Source organism: Conger conger, chromosome 14 (assembly GCF_963514075.1).
Source record: "Conger conger chromosome 14, fConCon1.1, whole genome shotgun sequence".
Classification (NCBI taxonomy): domain Eukaryota; kingdom Metazoa; phylum Chordata; class Actinopteri; order Anguilliformes; family Congridae; genus Conger; species Conger conger.
In genome coordinates this window covers 2,567,550-2,586,699 of record NC_083773.1, presented here as the reverse complement: position 1 = coordinate 2,586,699, position 19,150 = coordinate 2,567,550, and the positions used below count along the sequence as shown (strand labels likewise).

Sequence of the window (19,150 nt, the reverse complement as noted above, 5' to 3'; positions counted from 1 at the left end):
TATTTCCAGAGGTTTGGCAAACTCCAGATGCTTGCTTCTGTTTATTCTGCTCAGTAAGGGCTGCCTTCGTGTCACCCTTCCAAAGATTTTGAAGGTATGGAGGTGCCATTTTATGATTCTTTTTTAAGACTTGGTGACTCCAAGATGCAACCAGCCTGTGCAATGCTTACACTTTGATCCTTGAGTTACTTATTGCCTCCCTCACCATCTTCCCCCGGGGATAATAATGCACTTGCATCCTCTTCCTGACAAGTTTGCAAACATTCAATATGTTTTGCACTTTTTTATTATTGCATTTATAAGTGGTATGTTTAACCGTTTGTGTATTTTTCTTGTACCCATTACCACACTCATGATGGCCAGTTACCACCTGCGTCTTCTGAATTGACAGTTCTTTGACTGATGGCTGATGTCTGATGGTTTCCCATGCTGATAGTTGACAAAGTGACATGTTTTGAGATAAACTATATTAAGTAAAATTTGAGAATACGGTGTTATTATTGAGATTATTTTTATTATGTTGGACACATTTTAGTTTTGTTTTACGAAAGAGAACCAGAATCACAAACAAAGTCAGGCTGAACTCACTTTATTGACAGACGGCTAACAAGAGAACATTTCACAAGAAGTTCATATTGTATGAGCGCTTGTGACTCAGTCTTGTCTGGGTTTCATCCCTCATTCTGCGGCTTCCTTCGGCTAAAGGAGAAGTAAACAAGCTTTTAGAATAATAATCATAATTTCAAAGAAACAATGTGCATTTTTGCAGCCCTAACTCAAAGCAACAAAGCATTGGTATTTATTTTATACTAATTATTATTATTATTATTATTATTATTATTATTATTATTATTATTATTATTATTATTATACAGTTCCACATACTGGTATGAAAGACATACAGTATAGCAGAGGTATTAAAAATTAAAAATAGTATTAACAGTAGTAGAAAGTACCTTGCCGACATCACGGCTCTTGGCTCTCAGCTTGTTGACCTGGGACTCAGCGATGTCCGCACGCTCCTGGGATTCCTCCAACTCGTGCTGCACCTTCCTGTACCTGGACAGGTGAGTGTTGGCTTGTTCCTCCTGTGAAAAAACATTACAGAAGAACATTCGATACCATTACAGCAGAGCAAATCAACAGCTATGCTATTAAACTACCGTGAGAAACTGTTATCATTTACCTTTAGAGATATGAACCTCAGAGTTACATACTGACAAATCGTTTGAACATGGTAGCATACACAATTCTGCCCTTGCATGCTCAGTGCTCACTGACTGTACATGTCCACATAATATTTTCATTTTCATTTAATTTAATCAATTATTCATATTTACATTTTCATATTGATGGTAGTCTTGTTTTTTTCCTGTTTTACATTTACATTACATTTACATTTTTGTCATTTGGTAGACGCTTTCAATCCAAAGCGACTTACAAGTGCATAGGTTCTTCCACAAGTCAAAGCATCACATCCATAACTAGGAAAATACACATGGAATGCTGTTCTAAACATATAGTCGTCATCATCATAATTTTTGTTTTTTTTTTAGTCAAGGAGGATAGGGATAGCAGAAAGGGGGGGCGGGCGAAATCAGGAGGGAGGACTAAGGTAGAGTTTTACTGTGCACACTTTGCCCATGAGAATCTTTTTATTGAATATGTTACTTACAGATTCCTCAGCCTGCCTCTTGTATGCTTTCACTTTGAGCTGCAGTTTGTCCACCAGGTCCTGCAGTCTGGTCACATTCTTCTTGTCCTCCTCAGTCTGCAGAGGGTACAGATGTTTTAGAAGAGGTGCCATGCATGGTCTTGGCGCAGTACACCATTGTAATAAAGATATATGAAACCATACCTGGTACGTGAGCTCCTTGACCTTCCTCTCATATTTACGGACACCTTTGATGGCATCGGCTCCACGTTTCTGTTCTGCATCAAACTCACCTTCCAGCTCGCGCACCTAGAACATGACATAGATTTGACCACAATGCTAGCAGGTACAAGATCCTAGTTGACTTTTAATGGGCATCCTTTTTATTCCAGTGTAACTTCTGTCATCTGCATGTGCCTGTTTCAATGTTCGAGGGCACATTAATCAAAATGTTCTTTAATGCAATATGTACTCAAACAAGTAAATTACCCTGGCTTCCAGTTTCTGGAGCTGTTTCTTTCCACCCTTCATGGCCAGATTCTCAGCCTCATCCAGACGGTGCTGCAGGTCCTTGACTGTAACCTCCAGGTTCTTCTTCATCCTTTCCAGATGAGCGCTGGTGTCCTGCTCCTTCTTCAGCTCCTCTGCCATCATGGCAGCCTGCAGTTTTCATACAATAAGGTTAAAAAACAAACAAACACTGTTTCTTGGAATTAGTCATTTCACACATTGTCATGAGGGTAACTTTCTGATTGCATTTACATGGTTTGTAGGTTTGTATGAAAATGCAATACATAAACAACACTAATCTCTTACTAATTACAAGAGTACTAGCTCATTCAAACAAAGCTTTTCTAGATCAGACCAGTATCACTCACGTCTGTGATGGCCTTCTTGGCTTTCTCCTCAGCATTTCTTGCTTCCTGGATGGTGTCATCAACTTCGCTTTGAATCTGAAGGAAATCAGCTTCCAGCTTCTTCTTTGTATTTAAAAGGCTGGTGTTCTGAACAAAATGGGATATTTTTAGGTTGGCATGTCATTATGTTGTAATTCTCCCTAAAATAATAAAGGAATGCCTTATTGACTCACTTGGGAGTACAGCAGTCCCACGCGCTCGCTTGCATCGACCAGCTCCTGCTCGGCCACTTTGCGGCCCCTCTCTGTCTGTTCCAGAGCAACCCTCAGTTCTTCAATCTCAGCCACCATCAGGCCGTTCCTGCGCTCCACCATGGCAAACTGTTCCTTCATGTCCTCCTGTCCTCTGATCGCATCGTCAAGGTGCAGTTGGGCATCCTGACAGAGAGATTAATTAAGTTAATTGTGTATGAAAGCCTGAGGAAAGCACGTAGGAGCTTAGCACAGGTACTTTAGAAACATACCTTGAGCTGTCCTTGGACATTCTTCAGTTGCTTCTGGGCTTCAGCTGCCTGGCGGTTGGCATGGCTCAGCTGAATCTCCATCTCATTGAGGTCTCCCTCCATCTTCTTCTTGACTCTCAGGGCATCATTCCTGCTCCTCACCTCAGCATCAAGGGTGGTCTGCATGGTCTCAACCACCCTCTGGCTGTTCCTCTTGAACTGGTCCATCTCCTCATCCTTCTCTGCTAACTTCCTGTCAATTTCACCCTTGATCTGACTGAGCTCAAGCTGGACACGGAGAATCTTGGCCTCTTCATGCTCCAGTGTTCCCTGTTGAACATAGATAAATGTAGCTTTTTATGATAGAAAAACCAAAGTAAAAATTCTGCCAGTCCAATTGAACAAACTAAAAGATATGTACAGTATACATACAAATAATTAGAATTTGCATATTAATCTGGCATGTTATCAGCATATATACTTCAAATGTACTATTTTATCCATTCATTGAGGTGTGATTACCTCTGCTTCTTCTAAGGCTGTCTGGATTTCTGCTTTCTCATTCTCCACTATCTTCTTTGCCTTGTCCAGCTCATGAATGGTCTTTCCAGTCTCTCCAAGTTGTTCAGTCAGATCCGAAATTTCTTCTACAAGGAGATATTTGTAAAAACAATTTAATTATTGTAATAACTATTCCTGTAACATATATAACATACACAGAATTTACCAAGGTTATCTGTTCTATTTAGACTTCATCCATCCCCTGGATGTTGCTTTGAGAGCCAAGTCACCAGAGTGTTTACTTTTTTGAGTATATCATTTTCAAATGTAAGTCTCTTAACTCAAGATACTCTGTATCAAAAAGTGCACGTACGCTGCAGATTCTTATGCTCTCTCTTCAGTGTCTCCAGTTGGTCCAGAGCCTCTTCATAGGAGTTCTTCATCTTGAAGATCTCAGTGCTGAGAGAACGGGCCTCTTTCTGAGCTCCCTCCAGCTCTGCCTGGCTTTCATCAAACTTCTGCTTTGATTCCGCGAGAACCTGAATACAAGAGTAAGCTCAGCCATTAATACCACTTCCAGCTGGCCTTCATTTTGAACCTGATAGTGACATACAACACAGTTGTTAATGAGCCCAGCTCTGGTTAGATTTACCTTATCAAAGTTCCTCTGTTTCTTGTCAAGGTTGGCAGCCAGGGCATTTGCTCTCTCCACATCAATCATGAGATCCTCCACTTCACCCTGCAGCCTCTGCTTGGTCTTCTCCAGAGAGGCACACTTGGAGTTGACAGCCTCAATGGACTCCTCTGCCTCCTGCAGACGCTGTGCAAGCTTCTTCCTGTAGAGAGTGGCATTTCATTTGGTTTGCAAGACTCTTTCTGATTGTGTGATATGCAGTGGTTCTATAATATAAAACTGTTTAGTTACTTGGCCTCCTCCAGCTCCTCAGTGCGCTGGATGGCATCAGTCTCATATTTGGATCTCCACTGAGCCACCTCACTGTTGGCCTTGGACATTCCACGCTGCAGCTCAGCCTTGGCCTCCTGCTCCTCCTCATACTGCTCCCTCAGCAGGTCACAGTCATGGCGGGCTGACTGCAAAGCGTGGGCCAGGGCGTTCTTGGCCTTAAAGTCAATGTAGGAATTAGAATACAAATTATTTCATGGATATAGTAGCCAGTCTGTTATAGTACAGTACAGTACATTTAATTTGCGTTCATTATGTGTTTGTGTTGGTTGGCTCTTCCATTGAAAATATCAAAATTTGAACCTCAGTATCTCACTCGTCTCAATGCCATTTTGCAAGTCTACTACAATGGCAATGGGCTCACCAACTACTGATTTTGGTATAGCTATGTTGTGCCATTTCTGTGTTAAAGAATGAAAAATTACATTAAAAAACAATAAAACATTTTTGCTGAAAAATAACTCATAATTTATATCCAACAGATCCCAACACATAACCGCTCATTCTGTCAGAGATTCAGAGGCAAACGTGACAACATTTTATTAAATTTGATTTAGACCTCAAAATTAAGTTAAGATTAAGTTTTGATGATGAATTTACCATAGACTTAACATGGGGAGACACAATGCTAACATGATCAGGCTAATCTACATGAGAGCTGACATGAGAGCATTATATTCACCACGTGCAGGTAGTAGCAATATGATATTGTATAGCACATGGTCAATAGGCTTGCAGCAGCCAGTCTCACTGATTGTTCAAAGTGGCAAGCACTCAAATTGTGAAAATGTTTCAGATACCATAAAGCATGGATGACCAAAAAGAGACCAGCTAGGTCAGCATACTAGAGGGCCAGCTAACTCTAACATTCGCTACACAGAAAAATGAGTTATGGCAGCTAGTTAACTATTACCTTATTAATACCATACCTTATTAACGATGTGCCATCAGAATCAATTTAACGTAAAATGTATTTTTCTTGCCCATTTTACAAAACATTTCTCACAATGTATCTCATCACATGCCTTTGTCTAAACCCCCATAGACGCGAACCAAAAGAAACTGTGGTATTAATGTCATGTTTTTGAACCAATTACCTTGGCCTCCTCTTCATGGTGCCTCTTGAGCTCTTCAATCTGCTGTGTGTAGGCTTGTTTGGTTCTTGTCAGCTGGGAAACAAGAGATTCTTTCTCCTCCACCTGGCGACCCAATTCACCTAAGAAAAGCACGGCATTGTAGCACATCATGATGAATTTATTATATGAAGTAATGCAATTTCAAATTATTTATCTGGATTTACCATGTTCAGTAAGAAGTCTTGCTTTTTGTGAACTAACATCATTCAGCTGTCGTCCATTCTCATCATATTTTGCCTTGAGTTCACTCAGTTGGTCTTCAAGGGTACGACACATTTTCTCAAGGTTTCCCTGTTGGACAAAATGTTCATTGGATGTTCTTCAGGCTTAGTGATGCAAAGGTTCATATGCTTTCAAAAGTAATGCATTAAACATCTTTTGTACCTTTGATTTAGCAACAGCCTCCATGTTACTGGCCAGGTCATCAATCTCCATTTTGTATTCACTCTTCTCCTTCTCCAGTTTCTGCTTGACGCGCTGAAGGTTGTCGATTTGTTCTCCCAGCTCTGCCACACTGTCGGCCTGCTTCTTGCGGAGGGCGGAAGCGGTGGCTTCATGTTGCAGGGTGGACTCTTCAAGATCACGGCGCAGCTTCTGGAACTCAGCTTCACGCTTCTTGTTCATCTCAATCTGAGCAGATGTGGCACCACCCGCTTCTTCTAGCCTCTCACTGATCTCCTCAAGTTCCCTGGAGAGATCAGCCCTCTGCTTCTCAACCTTGGCCCGAGCAGCACGCTCAGCCTCAATTTCTTCCTCCAACTCCTCAATACGAGCCTGTGGCACACAATAGAAAAAGGGTTTAGGATATACATGGAACTTTTGTCATGTGTAATACATGAAAATTGGAGGCTTTGACAGAGTACCTGGAGTTCTTTAATCTTTTTCTGAAGCTGAGCACCCAAAGTTTGTTCATCCTCAATCTTGCTGAGAAGCTGGCTCATCTCAAAGTCCTTCCTGTGGAGAGAACACCATGAAAAAATAAGAATCTTTATCATTACATTTTCAGTCATTGTATTGATTTGAATCCTCCCTTACTTCTTGATCTTTTCATCTGACTGCTGCTTGTCATTTTCCAGATCCATTATGGATTCCTGCGCCAGTTTCAGATCACCTTCAAGCTTTCTCTTGGCTCTCTCAAGGTCCATGCGAATCTTCTTCTCCTGTTCCAGAGAGCCTTCCAACTATTGCAGGGAATACACAATAAATAATTAATTCGTTTTTTTCATAAACAACATGTAATATGAATGGCATTCATTGGAATTGTTTTTTTCCCCTCTTAGCAATAGATAATATTTTGGTTCTGGTTTTTCCTTCTGCTCCAGAAGTTTTCTCCTTTGGTCAAAACAGTTTTTTTTACTCACATCATCCACTTGCTGCTCAAGCTTGGTCTTTGCTTTGCCCAGAGTGTTGACTTTGTCTTCCTCTGCTTGGAGATCATCCAGGGTCTGCTGGTGTGCCTCTTGGAGGGCTTTCTTCTCCTTGCTCACCTTAGCCATAGCCTCATCCTGAGAGGCCATCTCTTCAGTCAGGTTTTTCACCTAAAATAAGGATTTTCACACCATGTTAGGGAGATATCAAGTCCCAGGAGACAGACAGATATTCAGTTTTCATAGCTTCAGTGTAAACCTTGTTTTCTGTGGCATGTTTCTCCTTCTCCACTTTGGCCAAGGTGAGCTCTAAGTCATCAATGTCTTTCTTCAGCTCAGAACATTCATCCTCCAGTTTCCTCTTCTTGGCAGTGAGCTCAGCATTGATTTCCTCCTCATCCTCCAGTCTCTCAGATGTTTCTTTGAATTTTGCTTCAAGCTGGATCTTTGCTTTGATGAGGCCCTCACATCTTTCCTCTGCATCAGCAAGGCCCTCACTTTCCTTGAATAAATTGAATTAAACGTTTAGTCTGGAGGCAAATTGATTTCCACTTCTGATAACACAGTAATGGCGATATGTGAATTACATGGCCAACTTACAGATGCTATAGTCAGCTGCAGGTCATTCTTTTCCTGCAGCAGAGAGACCATTTTCTCCTCAAGCTCCTTCTTCTTGGCTAATGCCTTTGCCAGATCCTCTTTGCACTTGGCAAACTCTTCCTTCATGTTGGCCATCTCCTTCTCAGCTTCAGCACTCTTGAGAAGTGGCTTGATTTTGAAGTAGAGCTTCATCCATGGCCAGTGTTTCACATTCATGAATGAGCGCATGTTGTATTGGATGGAGTAAATGGACTCCCTGTTAAAAATAATCATGTCCTTTAATTAACTTGTAGACTGAGGCAAATACTTTTTTAAGACCTTCTTCAGGAATTATACTGCCTTTTTTACTTTACAGTGAATAATAGTATGGAATGTGCAATTAGCAAGGGGTTTTATTACAAGTTTATTTCCAGCAGAACATTTTGACTGAGCTTATTCAAAAAAAGAACTGCTCTGCATGGTTCCAAAAGTTATTTTCAATTTTAGTTGAAAAATTGAATATATTAGTTTAATAATATAGCTTAAGACAATCTCAACACATCAATCTACATCACTTTGGGGTGCAACAGACAAGCATGATGATATGTACCTCCTTTCCATCATTTTGACGAACTCTCTTCTCATGAGGTAGCCACGGCAGAGGGCCTGAGTCATAGTCACCAGCGTTGCCAGTTTCTCATCACGCATCTCCTCCAGGGTACCCAGCAGACCAGCTTTGAAGAACACCTGGAGATTATATTGTAAATATTCAATGGCAAGACATAACATGACCTTCATAGAGCATACCTCACTGGTACAATGATGAATATGCAGCAGGCTCTGACCTTGGTGTGGCCAAACTTGTACTGATTGTGGTCCACATCAATGGACCCCAGGAGCTTCTCAGAAGCTTTCTTGTTGTCAATGAACTGTCCCTCAGGGATGACACTGGCATTCAATACTTTGTATCTAAAAGAAAAGACCATTTTTAGCAGGAAACATTTTGATGATGTGTCCTTGCTTGACAGTGATTTGTGGATTATTATGCCCAATTACACTCATACTAATGTATTGACTTTTCTGATGTACTCATTCATTGATTTCATGTGTTCACCATCAACATTATACATGTCTGTTTGTGTTCCCATTTGTTTAATGGAACTGTTCAGGTGACTAAAATACCACAGTGACCCAATTAACCTGCTCACAGGTCATGCATAATTTACCTCTGCTTAAAGTCATGGATTATTGAACCGGTGACACTGTAGTCTATATGCAGGTTTATTAAAGTCTTGCATAAAATCACCTCTGCTTAAAGTCACCATAGAGGATTCTGCTGGGGAAGCCCTTTCTGCAGATTCTGATGCCTTCCAGCACACCATTACACCTCAGCTGGTGGATCACCAAGAAGTTCTCCATCAGACCTAGAAAACAAGAGAATATGTTTAGGATTCATACAGTACTTCATAGGATATACAAAGCACAATGTAAACGCACTGCAGTGTAGTTAGTTACTGCTGCATGAATTTTGACAATTCTGCTTCTTGGATTCTTTTTTGACAAGTTGAGCTGATGGGGCTTGTTTGAATCAGTTCCTGTCACTTGTACATTCATTGGGTGGGATTGGCCTTAAGTACAGTCCTTACCGGGTGTCTTTGATTCATTAGGAATCAAGCAACGCACAAAGTGAGGATGTGTGCTCTTCAGGTTGGTCATCAGCTTGCCCAAGTTCTCCTGTGAGAGGAAGAGGAGGTAAAATAATGGAATTCAGAAGAAGCATTGTGATGATATCTGTTCATTGTAGTTGAATTTACATTACATTACATTATTGGCATTTGGCAGATTTGGCAGATTATCCAGAGTGACGTACAGTTGATTAGACTAAGCAGCAGACAATCCTCCCCTGGAACAATGCAGGGTTAAGGGCCTTGCTTAAGGGCCCAACGGCTGTGCGGATCTTATTGTGGCTACAGGCCACCGACCTTGCGGGTCCCAGTCATGTACCTTAACCACTACGCTACAGGCCGCCCCAAATTTATACTAAGATAATGCTATGGTTGATGTCTTATTATATTATAAGAGTGAGACATGGTTTCAGCTTTTGGTACACAGCCATATATGATGATAATGGATCTAATGCATCTAATAAGTAGAAATGTACAGTATGTCAAGATGAGGCAGCAGTTAGACAGTTCATCTCCAGGCAAAATGAAAACATATTCAGCACCCTGGCAAGTTCTTTTTCTTTAGAAACACAGCAGCCATATTGCCATATGTCTGTCCTGGTCCCACGGTGGTGGAATGACCTCCCGATGAATGTCAGAACAGCAGAGTCTCTGACCTCCTTCAAGCGCAGACTGAAGACCCATCTCTTCAGGCTACACCTTTCCCTCCCCAACTCACAATCACTGTGATTAGCCTTAGACCGTAATGGCACTTATGTATAGATATCGTTACTTGTGTAGGTATTGTTGTTTTTATTGGCTGTATTTTCCATTTTCCTTTTCCTTAATGCTTCCCCCTTTCGCTGCCCAATTTGGAATGACCAATCATATCAAAGCTCATTGCCGCAACCGTGATTTCGGAGAGCACAGGCAGGTAAGTGCCCTCTTCCATCGTCAATCATACCACTTTTCACACGATGCAATTTGCACAAACATGAGTCAAAGGAAAATAAAGTTAATCACTTCAAAGGGATATGCCTCGAATAGCAGCATTCATATGTGTTCAAGTTCATACATACCCTGAAGAGAGCAGACACAGTCTGGAAGGAGCCACCCTTCTTCTTGCCAGCCTTTTTGCCCTTTGCAGCATCTGTTTGTACAAGACAAGTGGCACATCAGTATCACAGTCATTTTCACAATGCATTTTCAGTTACCCCTTGGAAAACAAATTTTCATTAAGAACTACAGATATGCATTTTATTTTTGCGTGGTCATTTTTTTAGAAGCTACAAATGCAGTACAGGTGACCTGCCAATTTTCCAAGTAAACAACAACAACAAAAAAAGTGACCTTTGCTACTATATATAGGAAGTTCAGCCTGACAAAATGACTATGAACTGTTAAATTGTGACAGTGTACCAAAAATAATATGACAATGATGTAAATCAGCACAGCCGTACCATCTGCTCCAGCGTGGGCAGCATACAGAAGAGCCAGCAGTTTGACTGAGGACTTCTGGTACAGCTGGACCACAGAGTCGTTCAGAGGGTCCTTGTTCTTGTCCAGCCAGCCGTTGATGTTGTAGTCCACAGTGCCTGCATAGTGCACCAGGGAGAAGTGGGCCTCAGCCTTGCCTTTGGCAGGTTTGGGCTTCTGGAAAGCAGCGGTTTTGCCAAGATGTTGGTCATGGAGCTTGTTCTTGAAGGTTGTGTCGGAAGCCTTGGGGAACATACACTCCTCTTCAAGGATGGAGAAGATGCCCATTGGCTGGTGAAGGCAGAATTATTTCCATGAGGAGACATCAGGGGTAATATTGTAGGACATGTTGATAATGAATGGCATCTTACATACCTTTTCAATGAGCTCAATGCAGGCAGCCAAGTCCATACCGAAATCAATGAACTCCCAATCAATTCCCTCTTTCTTGTACTCCTCTTGTTCCAGCACAAACATGTGGTGGTTGAAAAACTGTTGCAGTTTCTCATTGGTGAAGTTGATACACAGCTGCTCCAAGCTGTTGAACTGAATTTTTGAGAAGATACAAACTTTAATGAAATGTGATTAAAGCCCTCATATTGTGATATTTCATGTACAAGATTTAGTGATAATATGACAGGGCACTGCCACTCACATCAAAGATTTCAAATCCAGCGATATCCAGGACACCAATGAAGTAATTTCTCTGTTGCTTTGTGTCCAACATCTCATTGATGCGAACGACCATCCACAAGAACATTTTCTCATAGACAGATTTGCACAGAGCCATAACAGAGTTGTTGACCTAATAGTGTAAAAAGAATAGTTTTATTTATTAAATACATTTCGGTATTTTTTTAATGAATGCACAGTTATGCTAACATAATATACAATACGATATACTATTATATATTGTATTAATACATTAAAGTATTACTAAATAATATTTAAATTGCCTAATATTACCTGTGGAACAGTCTGCCCCTTGGTCACAAACTCATTTCCGACCTTCACTCTGGGGTAGCACAGAGCTTTCAGCACATCAGCTGAGTTCAGGCCCATGAGGTAAGCAATCTTATCAGCCACTGAAATTAAAAGAAAATATTCATTTTTCATTGATTGTTATTTTAGTTGTACACATGCAGCAGTATGTATATTGCATTCACAAATATGAAGATTTTTCATACTAAAACAAACAAAACAGTCCGCAATACATTCACCTCTGAATTGTGCCTGCAATGCCCATGAGATTTGAAATATGGTGTTATTTGTGCTATAGGTTTGTTGGAATGTGGTAATATAGCACCCAAGAAACCATTTTCATTTGTCAATATATGCAACATGGAGAGTAATAACAATGTTAACTTTGAATGAGGATTGAAAATCTGGTCATTTGGAATTAGCAAAACCTCTTGAGCTAATTCAGTTATTGTGAGAAAATATCACTACTGAGTTGTAAATTGATTGTATTGGAAATGCCCAAAGTTAGCTAATGTGCTCCATTAAATTAGACTGGTTGTTGTGGCTAGGAATTCGCACTCATTCTTTGTGATAGTGGTCTCTGTGTCATTGGATTATTTCTGAAGGGCTGTGACCTTAAAACATCTACTATTTCAGTCTAAAAGTTACCCTCAGTGCCATCTGGTTCAGCCTGCTCCTCGCGCTGTTTTTGCTTAAACTTCATGTTCCCGTGATGCAAACAAGCACCAGTCAGCTTGTAGATGCCCAACTTCTCATCAGCATTGAAGCCCAAGATATCAATGGCAGTCTACAATGAAAAAAAAAATGTTCTCCAGTATTTATCAGGGATTATGAATTTTATGTATTAAGACTCTGCACCATCTTTCATCATTTTAATTGGCAAACAGTTCTGAACCTGGATTTAATCAACTTTGCCCCTCATGTTTTACTTTCAATGCAAGGGTCATTGTCATGTTTTTTTTTTACAAACACAGCTTGGTTAACAAACACAGAATAGCTGGATTTGCAAAGAAATACAATAAAACTTAATGTACAATAATATATAATAATATAATAATAGTATAATGTAGTACAATAAAATATAATAACATATAATTAAAATCACTTGCATTGATTTTAAAGACAAAATTCAGGAAATATTTTGATTTAATTAAGACCAATTCCTCTCTTCCCAGAATTTGTATTAGTGATGAGTGATTTGAATTTTTATGTTGCAGGTTACAGTGGTGTGAAAAAGTGTTTGCCCCCTTCCTGATTTCTTATTTTTTTTGCATGTTTGTCACACTTAAATGTTTCAGACTAATGTTTGACTAATATTTAAATTTGTTTGATGATCTGAAACATTTAAGTATGACAAACATGCAAAAAAATAAGAAATCAGGAAGGGGGCAAACACTTTTTCACACCACTGTATCTGTAGCCAGTTAGAAAGAAAGCAACACAGAAATTGGCAGTTGAACAACCTGCTTCCACTGCCCTCCAAATTAATTCATGTTTCTTTTCAGGAATTTTCTGTGAAATCTGAAATTGGAAAAATCTTTACTTTTGGCATAAGTCCGAGAGAGTGAACAAGTGATACATCTTTGAAGTTCTGCATGATAACTTCAGTAAAACTGGTGTTGAGCAGTACTTTTTGTGATTGATTTGGTGAAGAAAAATCACTTACATCTGTGGCTACGAACTCCTCCACGTCATCAATACTCTTGACAGTGATTTCTCCTTGGCTGACCATATGGTAGTCGTATGGGTTGGTGGTAATGAGAAGAGCCTCTGTAAGAGACAATAATCAGTTATACAGACTTTTCTGAAAATTGCAAGTGGTAGTCACAGAATTAAATCTGTTGCAGAATGACAGATTTCACACCTAGCAGTTCAGGTTTGTGGCCTGTCATAAGCTGGTAGAAGATGTGGTAGCTGCGCTCAGCTGACAGCTGGAATGTTACTCTTGACTTTTCCAGCAAATCTGTGGGAAGAAAATTGCATTTTCATAAAAAGGTTTTTACAGTAGAATCCCTTGCTAAACTGATTCAGTGTGTCAGGTAGAGACTTACAGGTTTCAATATCAGCAGAAGCCAGTTTTCCTGTTGTACTAAAGTGGATTCTGATGAACTTTCCCTGAAAGATTAACAAAATGAAATTTTGGGATTAAATGCTTGAATTAAATGCTGCATTATTTCAGCACTGTTAATGTAAGGAAGTTTGAACTTTAAATATATCTTCAAACTTACAAAACGGGAGGAGTTGTCATTCCTCACGGTCTTGGCATTACCATAAGCCTCCAGCAGGGGGTTTGCTGCAATGATTTGATCCTCCAGTGATCCCTACAGGAGACACCAGACACTTCAGAAATGTGCAACAACAGTTAATGTTCCCAAGATATTTGCACATTTCTAGAGACTCCCTCTGACCTGTATTTTGCCAGTTTCTGCTTTCTTTGCTCCAGCAACTGCGATTGTCGCAAAGTACTGGATGACACGTTTTGTGTTCACAGTCTTCCCTGCACCGGATTCTCCACTGTGGGGGAATAGAGCAAATTTGATACAATAATAAAAAATAAAAAAACATTTTGTTGTGCTCAAGTAATATAATTGCAGTGGTTTTACCTGAGAAAAATTAAGTTAAACACTTGAAATATACATTAAATATACATAAAAAAAAAAAGAAATTTCAGTTGATTTTCAAATGTGTGAGGTACATACGTGATCAGAATGGACTGGTTTTCACGATCTGCAACAGGACAAAAAAAACATTCGACATTATATCACATTTCAAAGCCCGTGTTTGAAACATTAATGACAGTGACATTAATACAATATTTCTCCCATTCCATTTCAATCCATTCCATTACGTGTATTCGGCAGAATAAGTGTGTACCAAAACGTCACTGGAACAACTACAGGACACGGGTCAGATAAGGTACAAGTTATAGAGTGTCATTCCTATCCATTCCACCCAATAGGTAAAACAATACAGACGTTAACCAGCAACCAATTCTCTTTCTTCGGTTATTTTCTTCTGGTGAGACTGAGATCTTCCTGAGCAGGACTATGTGCAGAGCCCTTTGTTTACGATGCCAATAAATGCAGGCCATTCCTTACTGTATCCCTTCCTACAGACACACAGTGATCATTCACTCATCAGAAGGTGAGAGTAACGCAAATAACCACACATTACAGTGGTATGCAGAAGAACATCTCTGAACACACAACGCATCAAACCTCCAAGTGGATTGGCTACAGCAGCGGAAGACTTAATACGTCTAAAAAAATGCTCCTTTATACAACGGCATGGTTGAATACGTATAATGAGATATTGGCACTGCTGTGCTGCTGTTGCGAGTGGACCCGGATTCAACTGACATTCAATCTTTTTTGATAGGCTGTTTTTTTCTTGAGCTGTTTTTTTCAGCAAGGTTAGCTAGGTAACGTGAGTCAGAGTTAATCTAGCATAAAGCTTGCTCATCTAACCTATCTGGGACTGAAGGGACAAGAAAGATGCATTCATTGCTAAGTGTTATATGATTTGGGATATTTGCTGGAATACTTAATTAGCGTTTCTACAGAACAGTAGTAACATTAATGCAGTAACGTTTTAAACAAATGTTTAGATTACAATTATGCTCTTTGTTCATAAACCAGTGTTAGCAAGATAATAATCTTGGGGCTGTACATTATGCAGTTTGAATGCCCTTTGCCTCCTGAAATCTACTACCTCTGCATCAGGCATTCAAACTGCATAACACACAGACCCTTGATCAATATCCCTGGGTCAATAACTGTATCACTGTTTGTAGAATTTATACAAACAAGAACGCAGAGGCAGCCAGGCAGGTATAGCACTAATCCTCATGATGAATAATGTGCATGACTGCTCTCGTTTTCTGGAACAGACGTTGAGCAATACTGTATTGCTCTGTGGTAATTATGTTGCATTAAAACCATACTACTGTATACCAGTATATTAGAGTAACATGACAAACTTGTACCAGAAGATATTCTTACCAGTGAGCATGAACTGATAGGCATTGTCAGAGATGGAGAAGATGTGGGGTGGGGCTTCAATTCTCTTTTTGCCTCTGTATGCTGACACAACAGCAGCATCGTACACTGGGAGCCACTTGTAGGGATTCACAGTGACGCAGAACAGCCCAGAGTAGGTCTGAAACAGTGACAGTAGATACATTATGTGCAGGAACACATTCATTTCTTTGCATTTTGTAAATGTATTAAAGTGTTTTAGAGGAAAACTCACATAGATCATCCATGCTGCATAGCGCTCTTTGAGGTTATACAGCACACAGGGCTCGTTGAGGTGGGTCATCATGGCCATGTCCTCAATCTTGTCGTATTTGGGAGGATTCATTGGGTGGATGTCATCCTCCTTGACTGTTATTTTCTATCAAATACAAAAAAAACAATTCATGTTCAGGATGCTGGTACAAAATGGCTTCCAGCTACTTGATGTTGAACAGTTCAGTACAAGTGCATGCAATCTTTTTACTGATATTATTGCTGTAATTCACTGCTATACTCAGAGAAGCAAATACAAAGTTTGAATGGTAGGTTGATTAATATGTACAGTTGAACCTAGAAAAAAAGACACTTTAGAATTACTGCGAGTCAAGCCATAAACCAAATGGGATGCAAAACCAGAAGCAGAATATACAATTGGCCTTCAAGCTCCTTATTATGACTGGATGCAAAAAGCATTACACTGAAAGAAGCCACACTTTCCGTAAAATTCCTTAAAGTACGGCCAATTTAGACTCTCCAATTAACCTAACCTGTCATATAACATCTTTGGTTCGGTTAATTTATCCAATTAAGCATTTTTTCCAGTGTATAAAGATGGTGCAAACAATGTTAAAGATTGAAAAAGATGGCATCTCACTGAAAATGGAAATGGCTGTATTTTGACTTTTCTTTTTCAACGTTTTGCACAAAGATCAGAATGGCCCTCTCTCCCAAATGCTCATAATATCTCTCAACGTTTTCAACATTCAACAATGAATGCTTGGTTGCACTTACTTGATGCCCTTCCAGAGTTTCAACGGTGGCTTTGTCCCCCTCCCTGCCAATGAGTTTCCCCTTCAGGTACATCTCCTTGGCCTCAGCCACAAAGTAGGCCGTTTTGGCATCAAAGGGTGTGTTCTGGGCCTCGATTCTCTCCTTCTCAGGCTTCCGGAGGTAAATGGCTGCCGGCCCGAAGACCGCCATCTCCGCGTCCGTACTCATGATGGCAGTTTACTGAAAGGAAAGCAATCCTCTGACATTTTAATATGAATCTCTTCATTGTTGACGTTCAACAGTTGAACAGATTGAACAACAAAAAAAATCATAATAAATCACAATGTTTGTCGATATTTAAATAGTCTGATCGCTAATGTCCAATAATGACTCTTTTCCAGTTAACTACGGATATGTGTCAGTTATCAGTTATCAAGAAGACGAGGTAATTTTGCTCAGTTCTGTAGAGGCTGAATGCCAACGGTCGTAAAATATAAAAAGAACTCTGTATTCTGGTTGCTCACCACAGTTATTGGAGTATATGAAAGAATAGCCACACACCCAAAGATTGAATCCTGTACTCTGAGAAGGTGCATGGATATGGACAAAGTATTACTGGATGAATGGGTACAATTAAAATACAGCTGATTAATGTGTTAGTGGAAGAAACGTAACTACTAAAAGGTGTACTAATGTCATGTTTACTGAGGTTTTCTTTTTGAAACCTTCATTCTAAGAAAGAGAAAGACTGTATGTTGTGTCAGACAGGTGAATATGGGGGAAAAGGGATTTGTGTAGTGCAAGTATCCCTATTTTCATTTGTAAAACGAAGTATTTCCTCAAATGTTCTGATCGCATTTGTGGCATCACAACTTGTACATACAAGTATCTATATTTACCTCCTTTGATGCCAACAGAGAGAGGTGGTCACTGGTGGTCGTTGGATACTGAAATAAGAATATCAATTAACACTTTCTATCATAACGTTCATGAATGTAAAATTATAGTTTGTTGTTTATTATCCCAGTAGATCTGAAAGTTTCAGCTTGTAATATCACAGTCACTTACCTTTGCTGGTGCCAGTTGGTCCCTAGGGGAGCCAGAGGCTGCCTTTTATAGGGATATTTATGTCCAGTCTGCAGAAATGCCTGCTGTATTTGGTCATGCATTTGTGTCCTCGAACCAATTATGTTTCCTCTGTACGAGGAGCAGTGACATTTCAGCCAATAGTAAATCATAAATATTTACAGTATGTGTTTGGACATTTAGCAAGACAAGGATCTTACTCGCTTCCTTTGGTTCAAGTCATACTTGGGATTCTATATTGAGCGTATGGACACATTAAAAATGCATTTGCAAATTTCATACCACCGACTGAATCCCAAATATTTCACTGATTGAATCCCAAGTCTTATTACCAGCTTAGGGTCTGAATACCAGCTTAGGGTCTGCTTTGTTGTAACATTATAAATAAAAAGCAATTAAGATTCCATAATGTCTTAATCCACAATATTATTATTTATTTATTTATTTAAATGGCATTTTATTATAGAAAAAGTAATACAAAGGAAAGAAGTTAGCAAAAAAAAGAAAAAAAAAAGAAAACATGATACTATTTATTTCCAGTGTTATTAAAATACAAATATAAAAACTATAGTCAAACTATAGTCAAAAAATGGTTATAACAATGAATGCTCTAGTGGGCAGTTTATGAATGTTTATGAATGAAGTTGATAGTTACATTACTGTATTGTTGACATAGATATCATACCACTTTAATGTAATATGTTATGGTCTCAAGTTGGAACTGTGCCATCTTTGGGCAAGAGCCAAGTTTAGCTGTGGGGAAGCGCCTAAATGTCACTGGTATAATGTTTCAGGTCTCGCACGTCGTACATTTTTTAAAAGAAATAAAAATGGGAAAGGTCAAGAGCAGTAGCAGAGTGGACAGCTGAGCTGAATGTGGGCGGCCTGTAGTGTAGTGGTTAAGGTGCATGACTGAGACCCACGAGGTTGGTGGTTCGATCCCTGGTGTAGCCACAATAAGATCCGCACAGCCGTATAAGATTCTTTCAAAAATAATTCAATGAAAGGTCCTAAATAAACATACTATACATTTTACATGACATTTTAAGTAATTTGGCAGAATAGTTAAAAACTAAATCAAATCAATATTTTTTTCTCTGAGATAGCAAACGCTGTCCTGCAGTTTAATGAGACAATCAGCAGGGAGGTTGTTCCAAGCATGTCTTCTGCAGACTTTGGTTGGCTCCTTGCTTCTGATCTCAGACCGCATTGATCAAGTTTTTATGTAAAAAGTAGTCTTACAGTAATATGTTACTTTTTTTCATTAAATACAAAAATGTCTCTGCAAAATTTTATCTTTCGGAAAATGAATATTTGGAAATCTAAAATGTGTTCTTTTATACTAACACACACACACACACACACACACACAAAATA

General features: G+C 39.5%; 1 protein-coding gene across 2 annotated transcripts; it reads right to left on the bottom strand.

Annotated features, from left to right (window-relative positions):
• Positions 1-573: 573 nt before the first annotated feature.
• LOC133109558 (myosin heavy chain, fast skeletal muscle-like) lies at positions 574-16,927 on the bottom strand. Of its 2 annotated transcripts, XM_061218925.1 has the most exons (39): positions 16,709-16,927; positions 15,933-16,076; positions 15,683-15,839; positions 14,381-14,408; positions 14,090-14,195; positions 13,910-14,002; positions 13,733-13,796; positions 13,546-13,644; positions 13,348-13,451; positions 12,330-12,468; positions 11,667-11,785; positions 11,356-11,505; positions 11,076-11,246; positions 10,685-10,991; positions 10,304-10,374; positions 9,207-9,294; positions 8,867-8,984; positions 8,406-8,529; positions 8,171-8,307; positions 7,582-7,837; positions 7,241-7,483; positions 6,976-7,152; positions 6,650-6,795; positions 6,478-6,568; positions 5,999-6,388; positions 5,779-5,905; positions 5,576-5,694; positions 4,440-4,636; positions 4,167-4,350; positions 3,888-4,053; positions 3,536-3,660; positions 3,035-3,343; positions 2,745-2,948; positions 2,533-2,658; positions 2,144-2,314; positions 1,859-1,963; positions 1,676-1,771; positions 957-1,088; positions 574-699 (listed from the first exon to the last, which is right to left on the bottom strand). In XM_061218925.1, the coding sequence occupies exons 1-39, from the start codon at positions 16,913-16,915 to the stop codon at positions 679-681; spliced, it is 5,811 nt and encodes a 1,936-aa protein (XP_061074909.1). In that variant the 5' UTR covers positions 16,916-16,927; the 3' UTR covers positions 574-678. The 2 variants fall into 2 exon arrangements, with proteins under 2 accessions (XP_061074909.1, XP_061074908.1); XM_061218924.1 differs by having other exon boundaries at positions 1,676-1,963.
• Positions 16,928-19,150: the final 2,223 nt, after the last annotated feature.

What these genes read in the sequence shown, in the direction of transcription:
- LOC133109558 (XM_061218924.1), bottom strand. Translation starts at nt 16,915, where the DNA reads ATGAGTACGGACGCGGAGATGGCGGTCTTCGGGCCGGCAGCCATTTAC. An exon ending in GCATTGAGCTCATTGAAAAG is followed by an intron (nt 10,992 to 11,075) that starts GTATGTAAGATG and finishes TGCCTTCACCAG; the next exon opens with CCAATGGGCATCTTCTCCAT. An exon ending in TATGGTGACTTTAAGCAGAG is followed by an intron (nt 8,530 to 8,866) that starts GTGATTTTATGC and finishes CTTTTCTTTTAG; the next exon opens with ATACAAAGTATTGAATGCCA.